This window comes from Notamacropus eugenii, chromosome 5 (genome assembly GCF_028372415.1).
Source record: "Notamacropus eugenii isolate mMacEug1 chromosome 5, mMacEug1.pri_v2, whole genome shotgun sequence".
In the NCBI taxonomy this organism is placed as follows: Eukaryota; Metazoa; Chordata; class Mammalia; order Diprotodontia; family Macropodidae; genus Notamacropus; species Notamacropus eugenii.
The window spans coordinates 231,748,204-231,769,264 of record NC_092876.1 but is presented as its reverse complement, the minus strand read 5'-3'; the positions used below and the strand labels follow the sequence as shown (position 1 = coordinate 231,769,264).

The 21,061-nt window shown below is 37.3% G+C and overlaps 1 protein-coding gene across 1 annotated transcript in view; it reads right to left on the bottom strand.

Moving 5' to 3' along the window:
• Window positions 1–21,061, bottom strand: part of MYO3B (myosin IIIB) — a 630,862-nt gene that overhangs the window by 587,207 nt on the left and 22,594 nt on the right. The window contains exon 6 of the mRNA XM_072615711.1: window positions 17,517–17,593. Within this exon, the coding sequence (XP_072471812.1) occupies window positions 17,517–17,593 (77 nt within the window). The remainder of the gene's footprint in view (window positions 1–17,516; window positions 17,594–21,061) is intronic.

The following is a 21,061-nucleotide window of genomic DNA, read 5'->3' as shown; positions in this document are numbered from 1 at the left end:
TTTCAAAATATATATTCTTACCATGGATTTTTCAAGTGACTATTTGAATCCAAATACTCTGACCTGTAGTATTGTGGTAGGATATCAAATTACTCCAATAATTTTTTAAAATATGTTTTTTACTATTTCATTAAATATTCCCAATAACATGCAAAACAATTTAATAATAATATTTTAAAATCTTGAGTTCAAAGTTCCCTCCCTCCCCCAACCTCACCTTGAAGAAAGCAAGCAATTTAATATTAATTATACATGCAAAAATGTCTACAAAACATATTTCCACATTAGCCATGTTGCAAAAAAAAAAAAATACAGACAAAAAATAAAACAAGAAAAGTACATTTTAAAAGGATGCTTCAATCTGCATTCAGCTCTCTCTCTGGAGGTGGACAGCAATTTTCATTGTGGGTCCTTTAGAATTGCCTTGGATCATTGTCTTGATTGGAGTAGCTAAGAATTTCACAGTTGACCACTGTTAAGATATTGTTGTTACTATGTATAATGTTCTCCTGGTTCTGCTCACTTCACTTTACATAATCTCATAGATGTCTTCCCAGGCTTTTCTGAGATCATTCTACTTGTAGTATTCCATCACAGTCATATACCATAATTTGTTCAGTCATTTCCCAATTGATAGGCATCCCTTCAATTTCCAGTTTTCTGCTACCACAAAAATTGTAGCTATAAATTTTTTTTTGTACCAATAGGTCCTTTTTGTTTTCCTTAATTTCTTTGGGATACTGACCTAGCAGTGATGTTTCTGGGTCACAGAGTATGCACAGTTCTATAACTGTTTGAGCATAGTTACAAATTCTTTGCAAGAATGGTTGGACTAGTTCACGATTTCCACCAGCAGTACAATAGTGATCCAATTTTTCCACATACCCTCCAGGATTCATCATTTTCCTTTCCTTTTCTGTTAGCCAGCCTGATCAGTGTGAGGTGGCATATCAATTGTTATAATTTGCATTTCTCTAATCAGTACTGTTAGAATATTTTTCATGTGACTATTGATAGTTTTGATTTTTTCTTCTGAAAACTGCCTATCAGTATCCTTTAACCATTCACTAACTGGAGAATGGCTCTTATTTTTATGAATTTGGCTCATTTCTGTGTGTATGTGTGTAAATCTGGTGTAAAGTTTTTCCCAGTTTCCTGTTTTCCTTCTAATTTTGGCTGTCTTAGTTTTGTTTAATTTCATGTAATCTAAAATGATCTATTTTACTTCCTGTGATCCTCTCTGTCTTTGTTTGGTCATAAAATCTGCCTTATCCTTAAATTTGACAGGTAAATTTCTCCATGCTCCCCTAATTTACTTGTGATATCACTATATCACTCTTTATGTCAAAATCATTTATGCATTTATGTTGGTATACAGTGTGAGATATGGGTTTCTACCTACTTTCTGACAAACTGTTTTCCAGTTTTCCCAGTAATTTTGTCAAATGTTGAGTTCTTACCCCCAAAACTTGGATCTTTGGGTTTATTAAATACTAGATTACTATGATCACTTACTATTGTATATTATGTATCTAATCCATTCCATTTATCTACTACACTATTTCCTAGCCGGTATTAGATTGTATGAGCAGTTAGGTACTTCAGTGAATAGAGTGCCAGATCTGGAGTCAGAAGGGCCCAGGTTCAAATCTGGACTCAGATACTAGCTGTGTGACCCTGGGAAAGTCATTTAACCCTGTTTGTCTTAATTTTCTCATCTGTAAAATGAGCTAGAGATGAAAATGGCAAATCAGTCCAGTATCTTTGCCAAGAAAACCTCAAATGGGCTAAGGAAGAGTTGGACATAACTGAACAACAACAACCAGATTGTTTTGATGATTGCCATTTTGTAATATAGTTTGAAATCCAGAATGCTAAACTGCCTTCCTTTATATTTTTTCACTGATTCCCTTGATTTTTGACCTTTTGTTTCTCCAGACGAGTTTTGTTATTAGTTTTTCTAGCTTTATAAAATAATTCTTTGGAAGTTTGATTGGTATGGCACTGAATAAGCATGCTATTAGCTAGAATTGTCATTTTTATTATATTGACTCAGCCTACCCATGAGCAATTTATATTTCTCCAGTTGTTTAGAGAAGGGACGGGGAACCTGTAACCTTAAGGCCACAGGTAGACTTCTAGGTCCTTAAGTCAAGCCTTTTGATTGAATCCAAATTTTATAGAACAAGTTCTTTAATTTTTATTGTTGCACTTTGTCCATCTTTTATATTTTAATTTATTTTTAAAATAAACATATTTAAAATACCAAAAAATAAAATAACCTTCAATGAAATAATCCTCCCAGACTGACTAGCACAATTAGGACATTAGTAAGCCATAAAAGCTAAATTGACAGCTGCTATGCTCATTATTTAGTTCTAACTTCCCCTGCCCTACTGATGCCATTACCATATGAGGCTAATTGGTGAGAGTTTATGGAGGTCAAGTGCTCTAGTCTGTTATCAGCTTTTGACAATGGTGCACCATGTTTCTGTCTGAAGTAGAATTTGTGAATAGTTGCACAGCTCAACAATAATTTTTATCCTATCTGTTTAACAGCCCATCATGTCAAGGAAGACCAACAGAACATTGAAGGAAGAAAGCAGATTTTTAAAATGAAGACTGGCAATTGAAATATATCTTGTTTCTGCTAAAAATAAGATGCTTTGCTTGATTTGTGATACTGCAATATCCACATTAAGGACATTCAATGCTCATCAGCATTATAACACTCATAAGGACCACAAATATTTTAAATTAGAGGGAGAGACATGGAAGGTTATATTGCAGAAGTTAAAAGATGAAAAGCAAAAGCAAAGACAATTCTTTCAAGCAGCAATAAGACCTGGAATGCCATCAAAGCAATTTATAAAGTAGCTTATATACTCAGGGGGGAAAAGGAAGCCATTTAGTCATGAAGAAATTGTGAAAAAACGCATTGTAGAAGTTGTAGGATGGTTAGAACCCAATAATGTTTCAAAATACAAACAAATGCCTCTTTCAAAGAGAACCATTACTGATAAGCAGCATGAATTAGCTTTCAACTTAACAGAACAGGTTCATGTAATACCTGAAAAGGTAAATATGTGTTATTCAATTGTTTTGGGTGAATCAACTGATCATATTAGCTTGGGCACAAGTTTTGTATTTCATTTGGGTCTGAACAGAAGATTTTCTTTGCTGAGAAGAGTTGCTTGCTTTGGGAACTCTTGAAAACAGAGCACTAAAAATAGATATCTTCAACAACTTTCAAGATAAATGTTGTGAAGTTGACTGAATTTGGTAAATTTAGTGAGTGTATGCAGAAGGTGCACCTTCCATGACAGGAAAACATGAAAGGTTTATTGCACAGATAAAAAATGTATTACTAGATCCAGTTGCTCTCATTTCTTTTCATTGTATCTTGAGTCAGCAAAATCTCTGTGCTAAAACTACTATTTTAAATGACACTTTGCAACAAGTTTTAAGCATTATTAAGTATATTTGTGCAAATGCAACACAACATCATCAGTTATGTAACATGTTAAAGTTGGATAATGAAGTATTCAGTGTGGATTTGCGATGCCATTTTAAAATGTGTTGGCTACTGCAGGGACAGATATTCTCTGACTTTGAGAATCATGAGATCACACTCAAATGAGCTTTTCAGCCTCACCTGCTTGATATCACCAAAGCACCTAAAGAACTACAGCTGGAATTAATTGAGATCTCAGTAGATGACATTTTAAAGTCATTGTTTCATGCTAAGAAAGATTCAGTTGAAATATGGAAAAATGCAGTAGGATTCCCATGCCTTTAGCATCACACCCAAAAAATATTTTCTTGTTTTTCAACCACTTATTGCTGTGAGGCTACAGTTTCCTACCTAACCCAAATCAAGACACCTTTAACGTCACAGATCACTGATATCTATCTAGAGGATCAAGTGAAACTGGGACCTAAACACTACAACCAAATAGTCAAATGCTTTCCAACAAAAAGCAGACACAATAAAGTCATTAAGAGGTTAGTTAACTTTAAAATTAACAAATAGTTTTCATTTCTTGAAATTATTACATACATAGTAGTTAGATTTTTATAAAATAATCTCCTTGCTAATATTTTTATTTAAATTTTTGCATTAATATTCATTAAGAAAATTGATTTATAGTTTGTCTGCTTTTGCTTTCCCTGGTCTAGGTATCAAAACCATATTTATATCATGAAAGGAATTTTGTAGGACTCCTTTTTTTACCAATTTTTTCAAATAGTCTATATCATTTTGGAGTTGTTTCTTATATGTTCAGTAAAATGCACTAGTAAATCCATCTAGTCCTGGAGATTTTTTATTAGAGAGCTCATTGATGGCCTTTTCCATTTCTTTTTCTAAGATAGAGTTATTTAAATATTCTATTTCCTCTTCTGTTAATCTTGGCAGTTTATATTTTTGTATTTATTCAGCCATTTCATTTAGATTGTCAGTTTTACTGTCATGGAATTGAGCAAAATAATTCCTAATAATTGCTTTAATTTCATCTTTATTGGTGGTAAATTCACTCTTTTCATTTTTAATACTAGTAATTTGGGGTTTTTTCAATCAAATTAATCAGTGGTTTCCCTATTTTGTTAGAGTTTTTTAAAACTAAAACCTGCTCCTAGTTTTGTTTATTAGTTTAAGTTTTTGGTTTTTTTTTACTTTCAATTTCATTAATCTCTCCTCTGATTTTCAGGATTTCTATTTTGAAGTTAAATTGAGGATTTTAAATTTGTACTTTAGGTTTTTTTTTAGTTGCATACCCAATTCATTAATCTGCTCTTTCCATCTTTTACTGATATACACATTTGGAGAGAGATATAAACTTTTCCCTAAGTAGTGTTTGGCTGCATCACACAAATTTTAAAAGTTATTTTATTGTTATTTTCTTTAATAAAATTAATGATTGTTTCTGTCATTTGTTTTTGACACACACACACACACCCATTCTTTAGGATTGGATTATTTCATTTCCAATTAATTTTTAATCTGTGCTTCCATGGCCCTTTATTAAATGTAATTTAATTGTTATGGTCTGAAAAGGATGCATTTAATATTGGTACTTTTCTGTATTTGGTTGTGAGGTTTTTATGCCCTAATACATGGCCAGTTTTTGTGAAGGTGCCATGTATAGCGGAGAAAAGGGTATACTCTTTTCTATTCCCATTAAGTTTTCTCCAAAGATTTATCATAGCTAACTTTTCTAAGATTCTCTTCACTTTCTTGACTTTCTTATTTATTTTATGGTGAGATTTATCTAGCTCTTAGAGGGAAAAGTAGAAGTCCACCACTAGTATAGTTTTGCTGTCTATTTCTTCCTGCAAATCATTTAACTTTTCCCTTAAGAATTTGGATTCTTTGTCATTGGGTGAATATAAGCTTAGTATTGCTAATTACTTCATTATCTATGATGCCTTTTAATTATATCTATTTTTGCCTTTGCTTTGTCTGAGATCATGATTACTATTCCTGCCTTTTTTTCTTTAGCTGAAACAGATTCTTCCCCAGCCCCTTATTTTAACTCTATGTGTCTCCCTCTGTTTCAAGTATATTTCTTGCAAAAAGCATATTGTTGGATTCTGATTTCTAAACCATTCTGTTATCTGCTTCTGCTTTATGGGTTAGTTCGTTTCATTCACAGTTATGATTAATAATTGTGCATTTTTCTCCATCCTATTTTCTTCTGTTTATCCTTCTCTCTTTTTATCCTATCCTTCCTCTAAGATTTTTTTTTTTTTAGCTCCTGACCTCTAGCTACTTTTATCTGTCATTCTTTTTATTACTTTACCTTCACCTTTCCCTTATCCCCTTCCCTTCCTACTTCCATGTTGGATAAGATTGATTTCTATTGCCAATTAAATGTGTGTGTGTATGTGTGTGTACATACATATATACATACACAGACATACATATGTATATGTATATATATACATATACACATACACAATTTTTTCCCCTCTTTAAACCAATTTAGATGTGAGTGAGGTTCAAGTGTTGCCTGCCATTACTCTCCCATTTTCCCCTCCACTATAAAAAGTCTTCCTTATATGTCTCTTTTATGTGAGGTAATTTTCCCCATTCTTCCTCTCTCTTCCCCCCTTCTCCTAGGTCATCTCTAGTTTCATCTATTGAATTTTTTTATGTCACCCCATCATAATCAACCCATTCCCACCCCTTCTTTTCTATGTAGAATCCTTACTGCTCCAATGATGATAAGGTTCCCAGAAGTTACATGTATCATCTTCCCATATAGAAGACAAATAGTTTAACCTTATTGAGTCCTTTATGATTTCTATTTCATGTTTACTTTTTTATGCTTCTCTTGAATCTTCTATTGAAAATCAAATTTTCTATTCAGCCCTGGTATTTTCGTCAAGAAATCTTGAAAGCCCTCTCTTTCATTAAATATCAATTTTTTCCCATGAAGCATTATGTTCAGTTTTGCTGGGTGGATTATACTTACTTGTAATCCCATTTCTTTTGCCTTCCAGAATATCATATGCAAAGCCCTCAACTCCTTTAATGTAGTAGTTGCTAAATCTTGTGTGATCCTGACTTGTGTGATCAAAATATTGGAATGGTTTCTTTCTGGCCACTTGAAATATTTACTCTGGCCTGGGAACTCTGGAATTGGGCCATAATATTCCTGGGAAATTTCATTTTGGGATCTCTTCCAGGTGGTGATCTGTGAATTCTTTCAATTTCTATCTTACTCTCTGGTTCTAGCATATCAGGTCAGTTTTCCTTGACATTTTTCTTTGAAATATGATATATGGACACTTTCTTTAATCATGGCTTCCAGGTACTCCAATAACTCTTAAATTATCTCTCCACTCTATTTTCCAGGTCAGACCTTCTTTCCAGTTAGACATTTTACATTTTCTTCTTTTTTTAATTCTTTTGACACTGGTTGTTTATTGATGTTTCTTGAAGTCACTGACTTTTACTTGCCCAGTTCTAATTCTTAAGGAATAATTTTCTTCAGTGAGCTTTTGTACCTCTTTTTCCATTTGGCCAATTCTATTTTTTAAGGTGTTATTTTCATCAGTATTTTTGGTGCATTTTACTAAGTTGCTAATTGTCTTTTAATAATTTTCTTCCTTTACTTTCATTTCTTTACTTAATTTTTCTTCTATCACTCATTTAAGTTTTAAGATAATTTTTTAGTTCTTCCAGAAATTCTTGTTGGGCTTATGTCCAATTCAGATTTTTTCTTTTGTACCTCTGCTTATAGTTGTTCTGACTTTATTTTCTTCTTCCGAATATGCGTCTTGATCTTCCCTGTCACTATAGTACTTTTTTATGTTCATATTCCTTTTTTATTTGCTCATTTTTCCATCCTACTTATTGATTTTGACCTTAATGTTAAAGGTGGACTCTCTTCCCAGATTGGGAAGTAGGGAGGAGAGAGAAGTACTATATAAAGCTTTAGACATTTTTGTACTGCTATCTTCAGAACTAATTTGGGGGGTTGGAAGTTTCCAATGTTTCCAGATGATATGATCTGGGGAGACACGTGGACACTATTTTCCTGGTCTCTACTCTGGTTCTTACCAAGGAAGGGCCTCTGATCCCTTGGTTTGCAATCACGAATGCTCCTCAAGGCCTCTGCTTCTTTGGGACTGGAAATGATATTGTTCTTCAGGATGCCTGATCCCTTGGGGCCAAAAATGATACTGTTCCTCAAGGTTCTTAATCTTTGGGTACAGAAGTGATAATGCTCCTTAGTACTCCCACTTCCTCCTGACTCAAATTGTTCCTCTCTGCCCTTGAATTATGATCCATAAGTGGGTATAGGCAATGGAGTTGCCAAACAGAGTCTGGTCCTATATCCAACGCTAGTACTGGGGTCCCCTGTAATTTCTTTCTGACTAGTTGCCAGGTTCCCTAATTGTCTCTGGCTTGAGAACTTCCAAAGCTGCTGCTGCTGTCACCACCAACAAGGCCCAAAACTGCCGTTCATCCCTTGTGGCCTCTAAGCCAGCTTCCACCCCCATGTCACAGATTTCTCTTTCCTACTTCCCAAGTTGTCTTGGGCAGGAAGAATGTTTCACGCTGACTATATGTTGGCTCTGCCACTCCAGAATTAAGTTTGAGTTGGTATCTCAAAGTTATTTGGAGGAGAATGTTGAGAGAACTCAACTGAGTGCTTCTCTACTCCACCATCTTGGCTCCACCCCTAGAATTCTCTCTGATAACTTTATGAAAGATAAATACTTTTTGAAATAATTAGACTATAGTATTTTATTTTTGGATACCTTGTGTAATTTTGTTTCATTATTTTTAGTTCCCTCGGATGATTACCATGAAGTAGGTTACTATTAAATGACGTGGTCTGGACAGCTAAAGCCTTTGGTCTAGACTGGTGGTTCTCAAAGTGTGGTCCAGACCTGGGGCTTCCCAAGAATCTTTCAGAGGGTCCACAAGGTCAAAACTAACTTCATAAAAATGCTAAGACATTTTAATTTCTAATAGAGTAAATATTGATATAACCTATATAAAGAAAAATTCTTGGGAAAAAGGGAAGTGGGGTTTGAACTCAGTAACTTTTTAAAAGTAAAGGAATCCTGATACCAAAAAATTAAAGAATAGATCTTCATCATTAGTAAAAACGCTCTTAAAAAGAATCCAGCATCTGTACAATCTGTATAACTCAAAAGGCCTGGACAGTTTTCAAAGAGCTTTTACTGATCTCATTTGTCATCCCATTTCCTGACAATGCCAAAAGAAATGCTGCTATTATAGGGCCGTTAAGTCAGCTGATGGCATAATTAATAGTCACATGATAGTTGCTAAAAGTGTGCTATGTTTCTGTTCTGGTTTAAATAGTTGCTATGGCAACTGTACCACAGCCAGAACTCTTTGCCAGGCTGCGGGAGACCCATTTTCAGATCTATCACACCAGATTTGTTTCTCTGCACCACTGATTAGGTCTCCTTCGCAACACTGAGCAGATGGAAGAAAAAATATTTTTTCTAAAAAGAAACAAATGTTTACTGTATTCCCAGGCCTGTTTCCAACACAGAAACAGACCTTTGGCTATTTTAACAAGATACAGTGTGAACTGGATCTTTGTAGATTGGGAATCTCTCATGCGCTGGTGGGGTTTAAGAATGAATTCATTTTTAAAATCACAGATGGTGTTTCCCTTCTGGGTGTTGTTTATTAAATATTTCTTCCCATTCCAATTTCACAATATTTCCCTGAAATATTTACCCTTTCCTAAAACCTAAGAATCAGCACATTCTATAAAGGACCTCAGCAATCATCTCTGTCCATTCTCCCTAATTTTACATATAGATGAAGAAAATGACATAGAAGGGTAAAGTGATTTAGTATAGTAGGACTGTGGAGCTGAGGGGTCTTTTAGAGGTTGTCTACTCTAATGACCAGAAAATTTTAGTGACTTGCCCAGGGTTATTTGCTCACAGTTAGGAAGCGGCAAAGCCAGGATTTGAAACCATTCTGACTCCAAACGCATTGTTCTTTCTTCTGTGCTCTGCTTTATTGTTTCTTCTTCCCAAGATTCTTTCCTCACATAGTTCACATATATTTTCTACATGAAGTAGTAAAAAGAGCTCAGAAGGAGACCTGGGTTCCAGTCTAAACCCTATCCCTTACTTTCTCTGGATCTCTTTCTTCAGCGATAAAACAAGGATGATAATAATATCAACCCTGTCTACCTTACTGAGTTATTATAAGGATCAAATTCAAATTAAAAATGCCATTTCAACAAATACTTATCAAACACTGTGTGTAGAGATAATAATAACATTTGTATATAGCACCTACTATGTGCTAGGTACTGTGCTAAATGTTTTCCAAACATTAATTCATTTTATCCTGACAACAACTGTGGAAAGTAGGTGCTATTATTATTCCCATTTTTATAGTTGAGAAAACTGAGGCAAATAGAGGTTAAGTGATTTGCCCAAGATTTCACATCTAGTGTGCCAGACCAGATTAAAATGTAGGCTTCCCTGATTCCAGACTTAGTACTTTATTCACTGTGACCCCTAGAATACTGTGTAAGGCACTGGGGAGATATAGCTTTAGGTAAGACAGGGCCACTGGTATTATAAATTTTAATGTTTTCTAGAAAAATATGAAACAATATACAAAATTGTAGACAAATTCATGAGAGAGTTGCAAAACAAAATCACATGTAAGGACCAAAAGAAAAAGTTATCAACCAGCGGAAATCAAAAAAGGCTTCCAGAGCGAGTGACATTTGAAATGAGTTTTAAAAAGAGGATAGAATGTAAGATGTGATGGGGCAGAACAGAGAGAGAGCATCATGGACAAAGGAAGCAGGAGAGCACATGGCACATTTGAGGGACTGAGTGGTGTTGCTTGGTTAGGTCTTAGGGTACATAGCAGACTTCTTCAGTTCCTTGTACACTGCATTCCATTTTCTGTCTTCACTGCCTCTCATTCTCTATTGCCTCATAGAATCCTTCTTCTCTTCCTTCAGGACACAGTTCAAGCCCCACCTTCTACACTAAAGATTCTTAACATTTTTTTGTGTTCTAGACCCACCCCTTTAGCAACCTGGCGAAATCTATGGATACCTTCCCAGAATGTTGTTCTTTAAAATATCCTTTAAATGTTCTTTAAAAAAGCGAACAATTATACTGAAATAAAGATGTTACTTTTTTTCCCATCCAATTTCATCGACCCATTGAAATCTATCCCCAGATCCCATCAGACTCCAGGTTTAAAGAATCCCTGTTCTACATGAAACCTTTCCTGATTCCCCCAACTGCTAGGGCCCTCCTTCCCAAAACATATTGTATTTACTATCTGTGTATACATTTAGATACACATTATATATGTATATATACATATATGTGTATACATACACATACACACACACATATACACATATAGGTTTTTTACTGCATATGCTTCTAAATCTACATGTCATCTCTCCTGATACAATATAAAATTCCTGAGAATATGTTTGGTTCCATTTTTTTGAATCCAAGTGCCTGGCTCCATGTTGGTGCTTAATAAATCCTTATCGATTGGGTGAGATAAGGTTGAAAAAGAACAATGGTGCCAGATTGTAGGGGGCCTTGAATGTCAGGCCAAAAAAATTTGAACTTGTCTGGAATTGATTCCTTCACCCCTACAAATAATCCATTTAATTCTCTCTCATTCTTCCAAGGGTCAACTTAGGTACCACTTCCTTCTTTAACCTTTCTATATAGTCCTTCCTAATGAAGATTATTTCTCTCTCCTCAAATGTCTCATAACACTTTGTCTACAACTCTCCTTTGACTTATCTCACTCTTCTTTGTATAACAGTGATTTGGGTTCTTGCGCTTCTTCCTATGATACTGTCAGATCCTTGAGAACAGGCTGATATCTGCCTGGGTATAGACATACGATGCACATATTAAGTGCTTAATGAATGTTAACTACACTGTTCACTGAGGTAGCTTTACAAAGGAGGTAATAGTAGCTACTGAAGACTTTCATGCACACCATTGGCATTACCAAGTCTATGAGAAAGACAGGCTCTCCTGACCATGGTCCCAAGAATGGATTTAAAGGAGATAGTTCACGAAGGCCAGAAGACCTATTTGGAGACTATGGAAACAGTTCAGGTAGATGGTGATGGGGACTCCTGTGAAAGCAGGAACAGAGAAGAAGGGACAAGTGTTGAGGAGGGAGAATTGTCAGGAATGTGGTAACTGATGAGAAGCAAGAGAGACATGACAAAAAAGTAAGCCTGAGGATGTGAGCAGTGATGCCACACACAAACAATAAGAGGAACAGAGGCTTAAAGAAGGTACCTCATTGATCTAGATAGAACCAAGAAGTGAAGTCAAATACCTCTTAAATTGGACAAAGCTGAACTTTCGTTAATCTGCGCACTTTCAAGCTGTTCATTTGTATATAGCTGGTGACATGCAGGGCAGTCACGTGTAGTGGATGGAATTCAGCAGCTGGTGTCACCATGACTGGGTTTCAATCCTGATTCTGTTATTTCAAACAATCGTCGATCATCCATCCTAAAGCTAGAAGGGACTTTAAAAGTCACTGAATTCTAGCCCCCTTCTAAGAACACAGAGGTTACTAGCTTGGAGTCACACAGCTGGTGTCTGAGACAGGTGGTGGTGCAATGGATACAACACTGGACTCAGAGTCAAGAAGACTTTACCTTTAAATCCCACAAGCAGTATGACCCTAGTCAAGTCACTTAACCTCTTGCCTTAGTTTCCTCAACTGTAAAAAGGAATTTAGCACCTACTTCTCAGGGTTATTTTGATGATCAAATGAGATGTTTGTAAGGTGCTTAACTCCAAGCCTGACACATTAGCAGGCTCCATTTCCCTACCTGCTATGTCTTGTTGCCCTCTAAACTGACTGTAGCATGATGTAATAGAAAAGGTACCATCCTAGGAATCAGATTTCTGGGTTTGATCCCTGCCTTAGACACTTACCAGCTATGGAAGTAACAAGAAACAGTCATCCTAGTCCCAACTGTGTGACCTGGAACAGAACATCTGACTGAACTCTGCCTTTTCTAAAATAGCTGGCTCCCCAGGTGATAATACATCAGTGGCAAATGGTAAATTCCCCAAACCATCACTCATTTTCACCAGTTATTTAGAGTCTAAATAATAGCTTCATTACGATGTGCGAAATCATAGTCATAGAACTTTATGCTGTCATGGACCTGAGAATTCATCTAGTCTGTTCACACTTATTAGCTCAGTGGTACAGAGGAAGTTACTTCACCACTCGCAGATTCAATTTCCACATCTGTAAAATGGTGATAATAATACTTGTACTACCTGTCTTAAAGAGATGTGAGGAAATCATTCTATGTAAACCTTAAAACACTATGCAAATGTAAACAATTGCAATTATAACCAGTCTTTATTTTCCATGTTTGACTCTGGGACTTGGCCTCTTCATTTATAAAATGAGGGGAGATGAAGGGATGGGCAGATTTAGGTATGAGCAGCCTATGGCAGCTGTGTCATCCCCTGGGGCAATCGGAGTTGAGATTCTTCCACTCTGGCCACTTGAGCTCTGACAAAGCCTTTCCCTCTTGCAGGCCTTCTCTTCCTACCCTGACTGAGAAATATTAGTCATTCTTTCTATTTGTACCCATCTCTGAAAACTTTCTTTTGTTATGTTTATTAATCTTTCTGCTGGCAGCTCTGACCTTTCCCATTTCCCTGAGCTGCTAGTTCTTTCTCCTCTAAGGTTATTTTTCATCTTTTCGGGATCTTGTTCAGGGCCATCTCCAGTCATCCTGATCTATGTCTTACCACTGGACCCAGATGACCCTGGAGGAGACATTGAGGCTGGTGATTTTGCACAGTTCTGCCTCACTTAAATCCAATTCATTTCTAAGTCATGGCATCACCTTCCTGATATCATGGTCCTCTTTGAAAACAAAGGACAAACCAAAATCACAATATCTCTTGTTCTCTTCCCCCTCCCAAAAGTCCAGGTAGCACAAGAGCATCTGAGAATCCTTTGGCAGTTCTATGTATAGAGTTTCCACTGAGTTATTCATGTCTTATCATATTCTCCTACTGCTCTGCTTGACTGACAGTTTCTATTCTACAACGTTTAGTAGCTTCAATCAGGAAGCTAGTGAGAATGAATGGGCACTGTTGAAGAGACAATTTGTGTTGCTGCTTTGCACTGTCTGGAAGAACTGTACTCCTTGACAGCTATTCAGTATTTAATCCAAGGAGGGTCACATTCACTTAGCTACTTAGTTTGGGGAGCAGCACTTTTTAAATTAGATATCTCAGTTGCTAATGCTTTCAAAATGAAAAGTCAAAGTAGTAAAAAAAATAATTAAGAATATATTTAAATCTCTTCAAATAAAAGCAGAATCAATGATTAGTAACCAATGGTAGTAACAGTGTCCTCTTTTAAATATATATAAATTGGTATTTGGTGTTGCTTTTAGTAGTGTGTATGATTATAGTACTCCAGAAAAGAGTCCTAATTCAAATATTTTGTTCAGTCATTTTCAGTCATATTCAACTCTTGATGACCCCATTCGGGGTTTTCTTGGCAAAGATACTGGAGCGGTTTGCTGTTTCCTTCTCCAGCACATTCGACTGATGAGGAAACTGAGGCAAACAGGGTTAAGTGACTTGCCCAGGGTCAAACAGTTAGTAAGTGTCTGAAACCAGATCTGAACTCAGGAAGATGAGTCTTCCTGACTTGACCTCAGAGCTCTATCCACTGCACCACCTACCTGCCCATATTCAAATATGACTTTACTCAAAAGTGAGAATGTAGTAAAATTACCATATGAACTTTTACCTTTCTGCTGTCCATTAGTTGTAAAGAATGTTAATTTAACATTAAGATTTCAGAACTAGTTGAGACCATCATCCACTCCAACCCCTTTCTTTTCTTTTTTTAAACGTATATGTTTTTCAGTTAAGAAGAATCTACCCTTCTATCTCTTCCCTTCATTTTTAAAATGAGGAAACAGAGGCCTAGAGGTATAAACTGGCTTGACTATGGTCACATATCTAATAAGTGTCAGAGCCTAGATTCAAACTCAGGTCTTTTGACTGCAAACCCAGTATTCTTCTCACTACTCCACAATTGATACCCTCAATCTGAATCATTACCAATAAAACAGTTAAGGTCTAACATTTTAATTTGCTATAGTGGACGATCCAAAAAGAGAATATTGGACATAGGTTTCCGCCATCGTACTAGCTAAATATAGTCTTCATTTGGACGATAAACACCAGGAATGAAATGATGCTCAGTAGTCCTGGGGTTTTAGCTAAATCCCAGGGATTGCAGGTAGGGCCACAGAGCAGATCTCAATGTCTGCTTGATGGAATCTTTGGCACCTGCATAGAGAGCAGTCAGCCAGTCAGGCTTTTCAAAGGCTCATCCAAGGGACTCCCGCACAGTAAACTGCCTCTACTCAATTTATCCACCTCAGCAGGATGGAGAGTTGACTTGACCCTGCTGAGATCTGAACCAGTTCCAGGGAATCTGGGTATTAAAAGCTCACTATTAGACCACAAAACTACCCCCTAAAGAAACACTGTACTTATTTTGTTCAACCCAGCTACAGTTGGAAAGGTGAAAAAAAAAATTTTTTTGTGTTCTTATTCCAAACACCTTTTGGAAATTGCAAAACTCAGGGTAGGTTTCTTTTAATTACACTTGCTAATTCTGAGGCCACCATCTTGCTGCTTTCTGTGATATGAACAAGACCTTCCACAGCATGCTGCTGTTCCACCATGGAGAAGAATTCAGTGACCTCAATTATGCTTCCTTAAAGAAGATACCAATCCAGAACTAATACAGGAACCTGCTAGTTCTAAATGAGAGGAAGGAAGAACCCTCCCCTCCCTGCCCCCAAATCCCTCCTAATCCTTTTGGCACATCTTCCATACTTTAGACCTCTTATTAAAGAGGCCAGTTTTAATAATCCTGGAGGCATAGCCTTGTTTATGGCACAGGATGTTGCACAAATTAAACATTCACTCGATGAGATATTCCTGCTTCAGAGCATGCTGTTATCTAGCTGGAAAACTTCCCAAACCACCACATGCGTCATTTCACAGTAGGTCCCATAACTGATTTTAGATGGCATCAGGACTGAATTAGGCCCAGGCCTTCATCTTGACAAAACAATAGTAATAAAAACCACAGAGCCTACAAGAGGAGTGATCATGTGCCAGGGAGCAGAGAACAAAATCCCAGAATTTTAGAGAGAGATGGGACCTCCAGCTTTCTGATGTAACCTACACCCAGTGGGAATCCCCTCTATAAACAAATGGACAAGTGTTAATCCAGTTTCTGCCTGAAGACCTCCAGTGAGTGCCTGAGTCCACCCATTTCACTTTTGGATCTCTCTGTTATGAAGTTTTTCCTGCTATCAAGCTTAAATTTTCCTCTTGGCAACTTCCTTCGTTGCTCCTGGTTCTACTTTCTGGGGCCAAAGAGAACAAGTCTACTCTCTCTTCCATCTGATAACCCTTTACAAATTTAAAGACAGCTACTATTAACTCTTGAGTCATCTCTTCTCCATGCTTAACACATCCAGTTCCTCCAACTGATTCTCATACGACATGGACTCAAGGTCTTTTAGCACTGCCCTCCAGTTTGTCAATATCCTTCTTCAATTGTGGAAAATAAACTGAAAACAATACTCCAGATCTGATCTGACAAAGGCTGAATAGAGTTAAATTTTTTTGTTGTTCAGTTGTGTCCAATTCTTCATGACCCCATTTGGGGTTTTCTTGGCAGAAATAGTAGAGTAGTTTGCCATTTCCTCTTCCAGTTTATTTTACAGATGAGGAAACTGAGTCAAAAAGGGTTAAGTGACTTGTCAGGGTCACGCAACTAGTAAGTGTCTGAAGCCCGATTTGAACTCAGGAAGAGGTCTTCCTGACTCCAGGCCTGGCACTCTATCTACTGTGCCACTTAGCTGCAAATAGTAAAATTATCACCTCCCTTCCCTGTTCCTTCAAATCCCAGCTAAAATTTCACCTTCCTTAGGAAATTTTTTCTGATCCCACTTAATTTTAAAGCTTTACTTCTGTTGATTATTTCAAACGTATCTTGTATATATTGTTTGTATACATTTGTTTATATGTTGTGTCTTTAAGAACAGGATCTATTTTTTGCCTTTATTTGTATCCCTAGAATTTAGCATGGTTTCTGGCACATAGTAAGTATTTATTAAATATTAGAGGAGCTAGGTGGTAGAGTGGATAGAGTGCTAGATCTGGAGTCAGAAAGACTCATATTCCTGAGTTCAAATCAGGTCTCAGACACTTTCTCTGTGACCCCGGGCAAATCACTTAACCCTGTTTGCTTCAGTTTCCTCATTTGTAAAATGAACTGGAGAAGGAAATGCCAAATCACTCCAGTATCTTTGTTAAAATAATCCCAAACAGGTTGACAAAGAGTCAGACACAACTGAAAAACTGAAGAAAAATAAATGTTAATTGACTTTTTAAGCTAACTCACTCCTAATTCAGCCCAGGATTACAGTTGCTTTTTCCGATACCACGTTGCACCACTAACTTGTACTAAACTTTGTAATCCACTAAAACTCTGAGAGCATAGATGTAGATCTGAAACGGACCTTATAGGTCATCTAGTCAAACCTCTTTATTTTACAGTTCAGGAAACTGAGGCCCAGAGAGATTAACCAATTTTCCCAAGGTCACACACATTGTAAGTATAAAAACTAGGATTTAAGCCCAGGTCCTCTGACTTCAAATCAAACAGGGTTTTCACTATGCTAACTTTTTCCAGAAAAACTGCTGTCTAACCATTCTTGACTAAGCAATGACAGTCAGTAACAACCACTTCTGGGACTATCACTGTATAGACAGGAAAAAAACCAACAACAACAGCCAATTTTCTTCTTCCTGTGTTACTACCCTGAGACTTTACAGAAGAATATACCACAGAATACTGCATCCGTCAGCACGCAGAAACACCCAGTGACATAGTCAAGTCATACAATGCTTACCTCAGGAGCCATCCAAAATGGCGTGCCAACCGAAGTGTTTCTTCGTAGACGTGTGCTGGTTAACTGAGCTGAAACACCTGAAATAAAATAAGTGATGGAAAATGGAAGTGAGCCAGTGATGTTGTCTCACACAGTTTTCAGTTTTAGTCAATTCACTAGAGGGGGGTGTATTTTTGAAATGAACATGACTGCCAACTGGAATACAGCCTATCATAGGATTGTCTTCATTTTCATAAATGGGGCATATCAGTGAGGTACAGTAGGAAAAGTTCTGGGTTTGGTGTCATGGCTCGAAGTTGGAATCCTATCTCTGCACCTTATGATCTGTGTGACCTGGGACAAGTTATTCATCCCCTGTGAGCCTCAGCTTCTTCATCTATAAAATGCAGATACAGAATAAATAAACAAATAAATAAAAATGAGGATACCAGACTGGATCAAAGTTCTTAAACTTTTTTAGGTCATGGGACCCTTTTTACATACAAACTCCTTCTAATCAAATCTGCTTTTGATGAAAAAGCACTAACCAAGCGACTCCTAGGAACTATGAATTTCCTAAAGATGGGAGGGGTTCCAAATCCCAGCTCTTCCCCTTTCTACCTGGGTGACCTTGCACAAATCATAGAACTTCTGAGTCTTGGTTTTCTCCTTCTAATGCTAAATGTCTGATCTTACTAAGAATCAGAGACAGAGATTTCACCTTTGTTGAAATAGTTCCATTGGGTGCATCCCAACATGTGGAAGGCAGATGTTTGTCTTCAGAAGGAGATGCTTATGTAGTAAAGTTGAGTTGCTTATATAAAGTTGATTGATGCTTGTGGAGTGCAGTCTCATTTGCATCCTTGATCCTAACAACATAATTCCATAAGCACTGCACTTCAAATGAACACTAACCTGATCAAGATTTTAACAGGTAAGTCATTGTTCCCAACCAGAGTCAGGAAATCTTGGGATTATTCCAGGTCACTTCTAGACCTGGTAAAGTTTGGTTGCCTTCCACGAGGGTTAGGGAAAGTAAGTACATGCTTAGTAGTCAATAGGGTACCATGAGCTCTGAATGATCAATCCAGAAAATATTTGTTGATTTTTAACCAAACTGTTTGGTGAATAGCCAGGTAAAATAACTCAGGTCAATTCAATCAAAAGTTTCAGTGGGAGGTGGGGGAGGGATGGAGAAGTTATGTTCTGCTTTAGAAGTGAAGGAAACACTGAGAATGGTGAGAATGACGATAATCCCTGCTGGGGGGAGGCTCATACGAACAACAACCATAACAATAGTAATGGCTAACATTTCCATGTGCTTACTCTGTGAAGGTGTGGTGCTAAGTGCTTTGCAATTATTATCTCATTATTCCTGTTTTACAGATGAGAAAACTGAGGCAAATAGAAATTAAGTGACTTGCCCAGGGTCACTTAGCTAGTAAGTTTCTGAAGTTAAATTGGAACTCGGATCTTCTTGATTGCTGGTCCGAAGCTCTCTCCACTGCTGCACCTAGTTGGGCAGTTAGAGCTGCAATGGGCGGTGTAAGCCAATGAGGTGTGTGCGTCCAGGACAGCACCAATATGGTATGCTGGAGTGAGATGAGGGGGAAAGGCAGAGGCTGACTAAGGAGGAGCAAAGGTAGGAAGATCAAGTCAAAGCAGCCCTGATGATCAGTAGTGGGACTGGGCCTGTTAGTGACCACTGCACTTTCAGCCTAGGAAAGATCACTGACGATTCACCACAAGATACTCTGCCAAAGGGCTTGATCAGATGCAAAGTTACCAAAAATCTAATCCAGAGAAAGAGGCCTGAAGTACTTCCTCATTTGGGAGGAGATTTCGGGGAAACTGTGGGACATCAAGGTTAGTCCTTTGCTGGAGAGGTCCCTGGGAGCTGTTATCTGATAGTTTCCCATTTGGATGAATCATTCTTACTAACTCAATGCCAAGCTCAATTGTTTCTGTTCTGCTAAAGGACTGTAAGTGATTCCAGGGTTCTCTAAAGTTGGTGCCCTGGAGCAAAGCTCCAGTCATCCAACCCTAGTTCTGACTCTAGGTTTGATGTCATAAGATTCACTCCAGTCTAGGTCGTGCTATTGCTTAATGCTACCTCCTATTTTCTCCTATTCTCTCACTAGCAAATAAAGATAACTAAAGCAATAATTCATGGTGTATTTTCAAATGAATCATTTTAGTCAGTCATTTAACTCATTTAGGGATCTCATTCTCCTGGCTCCCTTCCTATTATTAAAATGACTAATACTTCTAGGCAAATAACCTAACAGAGCTGTAAGTCTTCATTTTGGTTTTGTATTTGACATTTGTAAATAAATACATAAAGATAAAAATGCTACATTTTCCTTTTTTCTTTAACTAGTGGATTACTGAGGTTGCTTAATACTGGGTTGATTTTTTTTCCTGTTAGGAAAACACCAACCCTTGGGGAAGTTAGCTGGCACAGTGGATAGAGTCCTGGAGCCATGAGAACCTGAGTTCAATCAGACACTAGCTATGTGACCCTATCCTGTTTGTCTCAGTTTCCTCATCTGTCAAACGAGCTGGAGAAGGAAATGGCAAATTGCACCAGGATCTTTACCAAGAAAACCCCAAATGGGGTAGTGAAGTCAGACACAATTAATCAGCCAAAAAAACAATAATAAAATGTCAACAATAAACAATAAAAACATCAGATGGCATGTATGTTTGTATGAATAATCTGTGATTACCATGGAGAACTCCAGGCGTGGAAATTTTCTCCACCAAAGAAGAATGCAACTCATCTGCTATTTAGTAGATAAGTCCTATGGAATCTTCTGAAGTAAACAGAAATACACTGATGTGTCCAGAGTCACAAAGCTACTAAGTGTCAAAGGCAGAATATGAATATAAATTTTACTGACATCAAGCACAGTACTCTATCCACCACTCCATGCTGTTTCTAGGGTCTGTTAGTCTATCCCTATACATGGTATTTCCAGAGGAGATGTTGAAAAGATCTGTGGGAATATATAATATCACTACATATTTCCTTTCACCATTTCCATTTCATACTAATGTTTCCAGTTTAACCAACCTCACATGCAACGGCAATAATCACAATTTAAATGGAAGTTAGCTCTCAGACCCACAGGACCACTTTACCTTCTGCTCACTGGGAGTAAATATGCCTGAAGCAAGCAAAAGTCATTTGAGAGACCAAGCAGCTTTTTCTTTTCATATGCAAAAGAAGGAATGTCAAAAATCAAATTAAAGGCAATTGCCCTCAGACACAGAGTGCACTTACTAGAATACCAACAATTTTTTTTTTACTGAAAGGGTTTTTTTTTGAGTAACATTTTTATTGTTAATAGGAAATGCTTTAAAACCCCCAAATAGATGCTGTGACAGCATCTCCTAGGGTGCTCCATCTGCTCCCCCTCCAGCGCGTAGACCATGGATCCATGTTTCCAACTGGAAAAGCCCCTCACAGCCTGCGGTGCTGCAGCAAGGCCCCCAGTCAGATGAAAATAAATTGCACCCTCTGGCTTAACAGAGACAGTCAAGAAAACAAATGGCAAACAGTC